The sequence below is a fragment of the Volvox carteri genome (genome assembly GCF_000143455.1).
Source record: "Volvox carteri f. nagariensis unplaced genomic scaffold VOLCAscaffold_3, whole genome shotgun sequence".
NCBI classification, from domain to species: Eukaryota; Viridiplantae; Chlorophyta; class Chlorophyceae; order Chlamydomonadales; family Volvocaceae; genus Volvox; species Volvox carteri.
Genome location: NW_003307546.1, coordinates 1,984,837 through 1,995,709, shown reverse-complemented (window position 1 = coordinate 1,995,709; position 10,873 = coordinate 1,984,837). Strand labels below are relative to the sequence as shown.

At 52.1% G+C, this 10,873-nt stretch overlaps 3 protein-coding genes across 3 annotated transcripts; 2 read left to right on the top strand and 1 right to left on the bottom strand.

Annotated features, from left to right (window-relative positions):
• Nucleotides 1-291: 291 nt before the first annotated feature.
• On the top strand, nucleotides 292-4,306 carry shmt2 (serine hydroxymethyltransferase). Its single transcript, XM_002946575.1, has 8 exons — nucleotides 292-517; nucleotides 700-927; nucleotides 1,053-1,221; nucleotides 1,354-1,520; nucleotides 1,682-1,796; nucleotides 2,012-2,197; nucleotides 2,869-3,088; nucleotides 3,266-4,306. The coding sequence occupies exons 1-8, from the start codon at nucleotides 375-377 to the stop codon at nucleotides 3,508-3,510; spliced, it is 1,473 nt and encodes a 490-aa protein (XP_002946621.1). The 5' UTR covers nucleotides 292-374; the 3' UTR covers nucleotides 3,511-4,306.
• Nucleotides 4,307-4,944: 638 nt separating this feature from the next.
• Nucleotides 4,945-6,227, top strand: mrpL12 (mitochondrial ribosomal protein L7/L12). Its single transcript, XM_002946574.1, has 3 exons — nucleotides 4,945-5,613; nucleotides 5,751-5,829; nucleotides 6,001-6,227. The coding sequence occupies exons 1-3, from the start codon at nucleotides 5,134-5,136 to the stop codon at nucleotides 6,024-6,026; spliced, it is 585 nt and encodes a 194-aa protein (XP_002946620.1). The 5' UTR covers nucleotides 4,945-5,133; the 3' UTR covers nucleotides 6,027-6,227.
• Nucleotides 6,228-7,880: 1,653 nt separating this feature from the next.
• Nucleotides 7,881-10,113, bottom strand: VOLCADRAFT_86752 (uncharacterized protein; the record flags this gene model as incomplete). The annotated part of the gene is made up of 5 exons (XM_002946405.1): nucleotides 7,881-8,032; nucleotides 8,095-8,435; nucleotides 8,527-8,910; nucleotides 9,026-9,726; nucleotides 10,060-10,113. Coding segments are annotated over 5 exons (1,632 nt in total), but the record flags the coding sequence as incomplete, so codon positions are not given.
• Nucleotides 10,114-10,873: the final 760 nt, after the last annotated feature.

Genomic DNA, 10,873 nt, shown 5'->3' with positions numbered 1-10,873 from the left:
CCAGTGTGAGAAGTCAAGGGTGCTTATCACCATTGAGGCATGGCAAATTGGTGTTTCATGTTACAAGCTCATTGTAAGGCCCAGACGAGCGAGAAGCTCAAAGACCAACTTGTGTAAATGCGTGCTTTACAGTAAAAGAAAATCATGTTACCTACACATTGCCTTGGAGTAACATAACTTAGGACTGGCGACTCAACTGCCAAAAGCTGCACGTACGGATACGGCGCTAATTTTGGTCACCAAGGGGTCCACATCTGCCCTAGATTACAGCGGTGACGGTATTTTGTTTGGCGGTAGCATATATTACTTTGAGCTCAGTTTATTATAGGGATTAAAAACAAATTTTCCTTTACCTTACACGGTGAAAGTTCGAAATGACAGGCGCTGAACACGACCTCGGCAACGGCCAGCATGTCACACCGGCTATGGCCGCAGTTTTCCCTGAGGCCCATACACCGCTCTCTGTTGCCGATCCGGAGCTTTTTGCGTTGATCGAGGACGAGAAAGTGCGGCAGTGGTGGGTACGCTTGTCAAGGAAATTAAGGGCTTGCGTGTAAATGTTTGTTAAGATTGGGTCTTATAACGATGCTATGGGACGTCTTAACCTTATTTGCTCTCCCGACCGCATTCGTGCGGCCTTCGGACCTCACTCATATCGCCGCCGCTTTATTTGTAAGAATCTTGCTTTAATTGGTGCAGGAAAGGTATTGAGCTGATTGCCTCCGAGAACTTCACTTCTCTGCCTGTTTTGGAGGCGCTCGGCTCTTGCCTGACCAACAAGTATTCTGAGGGGCAGCCAGGCGCACGTTATTACGGTGGAAATGAGAATATCGATAAGATTGAATTGCTTTGCAAGCGGCGCGCTCTGGAAGCCTTTGGACTGTCCCCAGACGAGTGGGGTGTCAATGTGCAGCCTTACTCGGGCAGGTAAGCGGGTTACTAATGTGTTTGTCAGGTTTGGGAAAGTCCTATTCCTATACACCTGGCACGTAATCACCGCTATGTGTTACACGGTTGGCAAACGCCTTTATGTGTCCACCCCTGTCCTACAGCCCAGCCAACTTTGCAGTATACACAGCACTCCTCCAACCTCATGACCGCATTATGGGCTTGGACTTGCCAAGTGGCGGGCACTTGACGCATGGTTACTATACTCAAGGAAAGAAGATCAGTGCGACATCTATCTTCTTTGAATCGCTCCCGTACAAGCTCAACCCTCAGGTAAACAGACGTATGTACGATATCCGCCGCCTGACCACTTTGTATCCATTTGTTTATGCCCCGGACGCGACATTCATTCTGTCGGCAATGCCGTCTTTATTCACTCCCTTCGCGTCGCGGCCCCGTTCTCAGACGGGCCTAGTCGATATGGACAAACTGGAGGAGAAAGCGACGGAATATCGCCCCAAAATGATCATTTGTGGGGCATCGGCTTATCCTCGTGACTGGGATTACCAGCGTTTCCGCGAGGTTGCGGACAAGGTCGGCGCACTGCTGATGGTGGACATGGCCCACATAAGGTAGGCATGACTTGCTGGGGAAGGAGGGCTAGCCACGCCAGCGTGCTTGGGGATGCCCACCAATGGGCCGGGGTGTTCATGTCAATGGCAACGGTGTACCCGGGATTTCGCGTTTGTATTACCTACTTCAGCTGTTTTCCTCGCATCATGATTGGATGCAGCGGCCTGGTTGCGGCGGGCACTCTATCTTCACCGTTTGAGTATGCAGACATCGTCACCACCACGACGCACAAGTCGTTGCGCGGCCCTCGTGCCGGCATGATCTTTTTCCGCCGGGTGAGTTTTGAGTAAATATGTACATTTCGTTGCCGTGGACGCGCAAATGTGTGGGCGGGGAGCTGTATGCTTCGCAAAGAAATGATTGAGCACAGGCCAAATTTTGAAAGAGGTGTCTTTTCATGCATCAATTAAGATCCCAACGACATTTTTGTGTACGTCGCGTATCAATGTACTCAAGGGACCATAATGTGCCTGATATTATCCCTACACAGGGCCCGAAGCCAGTGGCCAGGCTGCTGAAGGGCGACTCGGAGGGCGCCGTGTACGATTTCGAGGATCGCATCAACTTTGCAGTCTTTCCTTCCCTCCAGGGAGGTCCGCACAACCACCAGATCGGTGCGCTAGCCGTTGCACTAAAGTACGCGGCAACACCGGAATTTAAGCAATACTCCAATCAGGTGAGATACTGACGTCCTTTCGCGCGGCGAACTCACGGTCGTCGCGTGGTAGGAGTTACCTAGCGGGATTAAGCGGCCGATAACCTGCTGGAGGAAGGGGATTTGAGTGGAATGTGTTTTACTGCAAAAGAAATGTGTGTGACGTGCCGCAGCTTCGCCGTGGCGAGGCTGTGTGGTTTCACCGTACCCGTGCCTGGTAAGACCCGGACTATGGCTTGCACGAGCTATAAAACAGGCCGACGCAGAAGCGATACGCCACCACGGCGTTTTGGCATGGACAGGAGCTGGTAATGGCGATTTGATGAGATGCGAGTGCGATGCATCTGGTGCTTGCAGGGTTGGGAAGGGCAAGGACGCACTATCATGAATAGCAGCAAAACGATCCACCAAAGCCTACAACATCCCACACATAGCACAGCCCAGTGGCACTACGATTGCCTCCGAAAATACGAACTCAGTTGCATCCGCATTCCATCAGGAGCCGCCCGGTTTCAGAACCACGGTTGTCGTAATTTGCAGAAAAGACAGTTTCCTTATTTTTTTATGTAACCGGTACGGTAAGTGAATATGATATCTCTTGGCTGTGCTTGGGGCTTAACTTCCTCTTAAAAAATATCAGTCTGAGGGCCTGAAATACAAGGCGTGGTGGGCTATTTAAATGCTCTGCTCAGGTGGTTGCCAACTGCCGTGCGCTGGCGAACGCGCTGCTAAAGCGGGGCTATAAGTTGGTGACGGACGGCACCGACAACCATCTCATCCTATGGGACTTGCGGCCTGAAGGCTTGACGGGCTCCAAAATGGAGAAAGCCTGTGACCTGTGTCACATCACGCTGAACAAGAATGCCGTTGTCGGTGACTTGTCCGCTATGAACCCGGGTGGCGTCCGTATTGGTAAGTAAAGTATTCGCGGTGGGGAGGAGCCAGGATGCTGTTTTACGGCGCATAGCTGGCGTGGGCATGTTGAAATGCTTCATCCAGTTCCGTCTTGTTGATCTTTGGCAGTCCCAAATTATTGTGCTGTTTTCCCAATGACAAGGACTACTTTGTTTGCATGGCCCTCTCAAACAGGCACACCCGCCATGACGTCGCGAGGACTGATGGAGCCCGATTTCGAGGAGGTGGCGGGCTTTCTGCATGAAGTCCTGGAGGTTTGCAAGGAGGTCCAGAGCACTACGGGCAAGGCAATTAAGGACTTTGTCAAGGGACTAGAGGGCAACACCCGCATTCCTGACATCCGCGCGCGAGTTGAGGCGTGGGCTAGCCGATTTCAGATGCCCGGGTTTACTGTGCCGCAGACGGCAGCTTCAAGCTGATAAGCGAACGGCTGTGCTGCTGGGACACATTACGAAGAAGAGGCGGGGGCCGCTGGCCCGGCATCTGTGGCTGCTTGACCCCAGCTAATAAAGGAACGTTGGGTGTTTTCATTCTTAGCAGGAAGGGTTGTTTCTTACCTTGCTGGCCCTGGGTTATTGTTGTTGTCACCACGAAAGTCGTCTCTTTCGTAATCATTCGTTCAATTGTTTCCGGCGTTGCCCTTCGTAAATGGGATTGTTCGTAGATTGTTATCCTCTATGATCGGTACCCGGGTATGGCGGAAGCTAGGCAAAGTCGGGTTGCCTCCGTTATGGGTGCTGGCCCTGAAATTCAAGGCGAGCTTTCTAATGTGCCGCATTTGAAATTCGTACCTTGAATATTCCGTGGAGACGTGCGCCTCTCAAGGGACACAATCAATGTTGAGCTGTGTTGAGCCGGTGGGGTTTACACCAGGGTAATGCTGAGTTTCCGTGTGCTGCCGTGGTTTGTCGTGCCAGGCATCGTTACATCATTATCCTATGATCAAGACAGACGAACCAGGAAAACTGTGATGAATGGAAGCTGAATGCTTCTGTAGTGCAGGAAGACCAACCACATCAATATAGCCCGAGCACTTTCGCAAATTGCAACCTATTTGTGCTGCAAATTGTTGCCGCCTAAAATGGATGGTTTTTGCACTGGGCGTCTGCCCACTTGCCAACGACCCAGTGTGTTTCACCGACACACTGGACTAAGCGAGTTGTTATGCATGGCTGGGCAAACACTGTGCTCCTTCGGATAAGGAAAACCATTTTGACTACGGCTGGCCGTGGTTTTCTATTGTGCACTGGCTGTATGATTTCTTCCACATGCAGTAGCAGGGATAATGCCTATAAGAGTAGCTAGTTGGAGGACAGGACCAGCAATCCATCCTGCAAAACAAGCGTCCAAATGTAAAAGCAAACAATTCTTCATAAAACAACAGTAAGCGAAGGTGCCTGTGCACTGCAATTCATCTCAATAAAATCCGCGGGGAAAACACTGGAAACATGCACCACGGCATGTCACCGGTAATACATGCGGTATAATACGCAGGTACAGAACATAGAGAACAATATACGGAGATTGGCCATGCGCATGAAGTCATATGCTGCATTCCTGCCCCTCTGAAGCCAAGTGATACCCGGCGTACTAATTTAAGACGTACGTGACTCTTTTTTTACCGGCGCGATAACATTCGGGTCCGCACTATGCAATACCTATTACACTTCCAGCTCAGGCAAGAAGAGGGTAAGCCCCTGAAATGTTTGCGGGACGCTCTGCGTGGAATAGGTATTTAGGTATTGGGGCACTAGTACGGAAAGGGAATCCGTTACCGTTATACCGTTACATGAGCAGCTTTGCAGCATCTAATGCACGAGTCGAGTCGCTGCCAAGTCGTTATGAGTTGCAGAACATTGCTCAAGCTACTTCAACTGTTCATACCTCATTATATGGAGCAACTGGACGTAATGCAGTATTCCCCAAAAATATCAGCTCGTTTTATTAGTTACTTTTATTTTTAAGCACGGCCTGCTCCTTTGATCTGTATTAAAAGTTGGTGCAGAGCGTGAAAGTCCGGTAGGAAGCTCCTGGCGTGCAAAATGTTGGCGCAGCGTGCTGTGTTCCTGCTGCGGTCTCAGCGGCTAACCGGCCAGGCATCATGCGGATTGTTCCTCCAAGCGACAGTGAGATTACTATCGGGTCAGCCTCGAACTAGTTCGGACTCCGGCGTCGCAGCTGATGTGGCCATCAGCAGCACAAAAGTACAGAAGCTTGCCGATGAGATTATGGGGCTGACAGTCCTGGAATGCAGCTTGTTGTCTGAGATCCTGCGAAAGAAGCTTGGTGTTCCACAGCCGGCTTTCGGAGCACCCATGGCTATGCCCTTTCCGATGCCAACCTCGCCAGCAGCGGGAGCGGGACCAGCTGCAGCTGCCCCGGCCGAGAAGAAGGAGGAGCCCAAGAAGGAGAAGACCGAGTTTGACATTAAACTCGAATCTTTCTCAGCCGAGGGGAAAATAAAAGTAATCAAGGAGATACGCGCACTGACCAACCTGGGATTGAAGGAAGCAAAGGAGTTGGTAGGTTATAGTCTGCGAGGCGATGGGGGAAGGCGGGGTAACTGTGGGCGCAGCGATTCTCATCTTGATGCTAGATATGAACACCTTTCGTGCGATGAAATGCTCGCTTTCCCTTCCCCTCTGCTCTACCCATCTAGGTTGAGAAGGCTCCGGTTTTGATTAAGGCAGGCGTGTCGAAGGCGGATGCGGAGGCTATGAAGAAGCAAATTGAAGTCGGTGAGCGGGGATGGGGGGGTTCGGGGCCTATCAGTAGGTAGGGTATCCTCAGCACTCGTAATCAGGTTTTGTGATCACACGCTCGGCTCCCAACTCCTGTGACACAATGTGCCAATTCCTTTAGCGCTCACCCTATGCGCATTTCCTGTCCCTGCTTTTTTGGATTTGCAGCTGGAGGCAAAGTAGCTATTGAGTGAGGAGAGCCGAGACGGATGTGTGAACCCCACGATGTCTACCTATGTTGCCGGATGTGAAGTGAAGGCGGATGCAGGTGCATAGGCGGCGTAGAAGTTTAACATTTGGGTAACAGGTTGTTATGTGAATGTGCATGTGAATGTGCTACTACTACAGTACGAGCTTGGGAAAGTGTAATAGGGGATTTGTAATAATGCGCACGGCGCCCCGACTGGAAAATTTCCTTACATGATTGCACACCTTAATCGGATCGTTTTCACCATTCCTGACAGCAACAGATTTGCTGCCCTGATAATTCTTACAATTACAACGATATCTATTCTTTCCAGACCCATACACAACCAGCCCAAACCCCATTACTACAGAATCATCCGGCATTATTTTGTCCTTTAGTGCATTCCTGCCGCTCGCCGACTCATCATCCCGCCCGCACTGCAACGGCAAAGCAATTGGACCTGTACGTTGATTGGTCAATGCCCGTGTGCGCAGTTGACGCAGACGCGCGAATCTGTTGTACGTCAAGGGCTCACTGGCGCCCTAACACCCAGGAAACAACAGTCCCCACCTGCACCATGCCCGCACCGCACGCTTAGGTGATCACAACTCAGTACATAGCACGGATCCCCGCACAGACCCGCTCACACCGAAAGCTCATTCATCACACGCACGCTCAGAATGAAGAACCCTTACGACGAATGCCCCACAATGTGGAGCTACAACTTGCACCTCCGCGCGAGCACAGGTTACCCGGCTAGGGTCGCATCTACATTTTCAACCTTGCGGACCTATGCCGACGCCTGCGCCAACGGGACACTGTACCGATAACAAAGCGAACAAAGGGGATATGACAACGGAACGCGACCGCCTCTCGCAAATAAGAGCGGGATGTTAAGGCCGACATTCATTCGTCCTGCTCTTGCCCTGTGATGCTCAGTAGGTCCCAGGACAAGCCCACAGGGCGAACGCAGAAGAAGCTTCGTTTCGGGCCATACCCACCACCAAACGAGAAAGCATACCGCAAGTTACGGCGCAAAATTGCACCCGGTACGAACAACATACAGCGGTGGCGAAAATGTCCGCAAGCAAACTCAAGAGCAAAACTGCGCAGCAGAGCGCGAGGTCCCCATTGCAAACTTGTATCACAAACATTTGCAACAGTGGCGGCCAGAGCCATGGGTCCCCCTCAAGGCTAAAGTGGTAATGATGTGGCAATTCTCCCGCAGATACCGACTGCGTGCACGCGCGCATGAATGCACCAAACCCAACATAACGACCGCGCCATCCGATACCTAGACACATCAGCAGCAGACCACATTGCCAAAACACTGAACACAGATTGGAGTTATTGGTCACTAATCACGCGGCTCCGGGCTTGCTCCAAATCTCTTTTATCATAGGCAGCAGGTCGGGGTTCACGGTAACGGGGTTCAAAGGACCGCTCGAGGGAGCACTCCTGGATTGGTGCCCGTTATCTACGGACGCTCCGCCGCCAGACTGAGAGTTACCGCTGACAGGAAAAGAACCACCATTGTACGTCCCTGCGGGTCCGTCATAAGCTTGCTGGACAAGAACGCTTTCCCGCCCAGGTATTGGTTGTGGTGCCGAAGGTGCAGATGTGGCGACCACGCCACCGCTCCCCATGCTGGGTAGCAGTCCACTTGAGGTTTGCACCATCGTCCCATTGGACGCTCCTACAGCTGCTGCTGCGGCCATGATACGGGCGTTCTGCAGTCAGGAAGATTCCTAACATTAGGGAAGATATCCGATAACCTACACGTGGACCCATTGATACATGTGGGTCTGGGCCTGCCTGGCTATGGTAATCAAGAGTGCATAAAAACCTAACTGCAGCGCACCTGGTTATGCACCTGTGCTTGCGCCTTGGCAGCGGCAGCCAACGTCTCTGCGAATAAGGTCGGATTTTCCGGCACGCCTCCAGCAAGTAGCGCAGCGAGCTCGGCCGGCATTTGACCCGGTGGAAGTGGTGGCCGCCGCATGCCTTGAGCGCCTGCAAACCACGTTCAAGCTCTGAAGGTGCTCATGACATTCCATTAACAGGGACATTCTCACCTGTGTCAGGTACACCGTTGAATTGGCCCATCGCCGGAGGCTTCCCGAACATGCCCGAGGCTGCTGGACCTAAAAGGCCATCGCCTCCCGTTGATCCGCTGGCAGCAGCGGCAGCCGACGCCGCCTGCATACCCATGTGAGCAAAAGCCTGCATATTCGCTGCCGCCGCGGCCTGTGCCATGCGTTGGTGTGCAGCGAAGTTTGTCATTAGCGCCGCTTGCTGAGCAGCGGCCAGCGCCTTAGGCGCCGATGGAAGGCCTGTCCACGGCACAGGCGGTTGGTCGTTCACAAGCATTGTGTCGTTGGCCGTCTCGCCGTTCATACTGGCAGACCGTCGCCGCCTGTGACGCAAATCAGGGAACAGCCAGTCAGGATAGAATGAGGTAAAAAGGTAAAATATCATATGCACAGATTCCAGTTTTAGGTACGTACCCTTCAGCTGCAGCTGCTGCCGCCTCAGCCGCCACAGCTGCAAGGCCAGTTGACTGCTGCATGGCAGCCTGAGCAACCAGCATCTGGTTTACAGCACCTGGTCCCGCCGCAGCTAAGACATGGTTGAGTGTGGCTTGATCAGCGCTAAGGGCACTCGTTAGGCGGGGTGCCATGCCCGGAAGGCCGCCCATGCCAACAAAGCCTGGCCCGCCAGCCAGGGGAAGGCCGGCAAGCGGTGCACCGGGACCGGGCAAGCCAGGCCCAGCAGCTTGAGCTGCCATTGGTGCTCCGTCCGACGAGAGCGCGCTGCCCAGAAAGCCAGGGGCAGCCAGGAAAGCGATGTTGTGGGAGTATTTGCAGGTGGCACCGCGGTTGCAACGACCCCTGTCCGATGTACGGCGACGAAGAAAACTGCCATGAGTATAGGACGTGCGGGTTCCATACATTAAAATTTCACATGTGTTCAACTATACAGGAACCGTGATAGTCAAATGCTTACCTTAAATAATCGTAACAGACCTCGCCGGCTTTTGGCTGTGCGCTCCCACCACGCGCCATGCGCGCGATGAGGCTAAGGTCGTGGCTGTAGCGGCATTCTGCACCCCTCTGGCAAACGCCTTTGACGAAATCGTAGCAAATCGCATTGGGTTTTGCACCCTTGTTCTCCTTCGCACCATTACTGTAAACCTGCAAACGGTTGGTGTTCAGGGAATTTGCAAACCGCCTTCCAAACCGTATCGACTGCCAGTTCCCAAACTGCCAACTAACCTGGCACTGCTGGGCTATGTTCGATAGGTCGTGACTGAAGCGGCAGAGGAGGCCACGATGGCATTGATTACGAAGGTAGTCAAAACATATTCCCTTCTCTTTGCTGTTGAAATGGACAATCGTCGCAAGGTCGTGCGAGTACTTGCATTTGTCTCCACGAGAGCAGACGCCTTTGGTGAAGTCAAAGCAAATTTGCGCCTTGCCCTCTTGCGTTGTTGCGCTCGTCTGTCGTGTGCCTTCGCTGGGACGCGCGGCATTCGCCCCAGGATAGGATTCCAGCAATGAGCTGCTGTCGACCTGGCAGTTTAAGTTGTCTGCAGCTGAACTGGATTCTGAGGAGCTGTAGTGGGTTGTAGCCTCAGCGGAGCTGAGAAGGTCTCCAGCCTTCCCAAGTAGGACTGACGGGTCAACAGGGCCGCCTCCCAAGCTTGCCTGCAAAGCAAATTATGTTCTTTGATTAACAAGCAAATGAGTTACAGCATGGCAGATTGCTTTTCGCGCCTGCCTAGAGTCCAACCATTTAAACTTAACCTTCCGCCAGGCGCGGGGTGCTTGGCAGAAACGCCCAAATTGCATACAGTGTTATCCCCTATTGGTAAATAAGACTACAGAACAGTAGATGCACGCGTCTTGGGATGCAACCTTTTGGTTGCGGGAAGCTATGCCTTCCCCCGAGACGAAAGGAGTACCAAATAACGGCAACAGGACAGCGACAGCAACACAACGACATACGCACACCCTGACCAGGTTTGCAGCTACACCTACCTCTTGGAAGCGTTGTGTGAGTTGCACCAGCGCAGGGTTGAACGCTCCGTCCATGTTAAAGCCGTTAAAGTCGGCGGCGGAGGGCCCCTTTCCGTCTGCAGCTGTAATATATAATACACAGAGATGAATAATCTCGTCAAGAATCCACAGCTAAGCCTTAGGCACCATTTTCAACGTTTCACTCTTGAATTTGAGGCAAGCAAATATGCCGTTACCGGCAGAAAACTGTTAACTGTGTAATCAGTAATTAAGGTACTTAGGGCTCTGTCATTAGAGCGCGAAGGGTGCTCAAACAAACAGCTTGACCAAAGTCGTACTTCACATATCGTACTTTTCTTTCGGGGGGGTGGGAAATCAGGTACCAGGTAAAAATTCAGGTGCACACTAGGGAAATTAAAGGAGAAAACCCATTCCACGAAGATCGTTCACAACTGCGTTTGACAGATGGTCGTTTGGTCTTGCAAGGCCGCGTTACACACAACGTTGCTTGTCATACTGTCAACCTGAGCTCAGCAAAAAGAGCAATTTATAATGTGCCTTGGCACATGTGAATTGTGCGCTGCAGGGGGCGCTCTGTCTTATTGGCCGCTGTCAGCGGTAGCCGAACCGCGCGTTAGTGCATTCCACTTTTGTCGTCAAGCTAAGAAGACCTTTGTGTTATGGATATTTTTCCATCCCGCGAGAAAGCCTGGCTGGAAGGATTTATAGCACGCTGTAGCGACCAGACCAAGCAAAGATAACCACCAAACTACATCTCCGTTATGCATTTCTAGCTACCTCTTCCTTCGAGTTGCTAACTGAACTGTTCGATTAC

Excerpts from the sequence above, each read along its gene's own strand:
- shmt2 (XM_002946575.1), top strand. The coding sequence starts at position 375 with ATGACAGGCGCTGAACACGACCTCGGCAACGGCCAGCATGTCACACCG. Across the intron at positions 518-699 it reads GACGAGAAAGTGCGGCAGTG|GAAAGGTATTGAGCTGATTG; the intron begins GTGGGTACGCTT and ends TAATTGGTGCAG. Across the intron at positions 928-1,052 it reads GTGCAGCCTTACTCGGGCAG|CCCAGCCAACTTTGCAGTAT; the intron begins GTAAGCGGGTTA and ends CCTGTCCTACAG.
- mrpL12 (XM_002946574.1), top strand. The coding sequence starts at position 5,134 with ATGTTGGCGCAGCGTGCTGTGTTCCTGCTGCGGTCTCAGCGGCTAACC. Across the intron at positions 5,614-5,750 it reads TGAAGGAAGCAAAGGAGTTG|GTTGAGAAGGCTCCGGTTTT; the intron begins GTAGGTTATAGT and ends CTACCCATCTAG. Across the intron at positions 5,830-6,000 it reads GAAGAAGCAAATTGAAGTCG|CTGGAGGCAAAGTAGCTATT; the intron begins GTGAGCGGGGAT and ends TTGGATTTGCAG.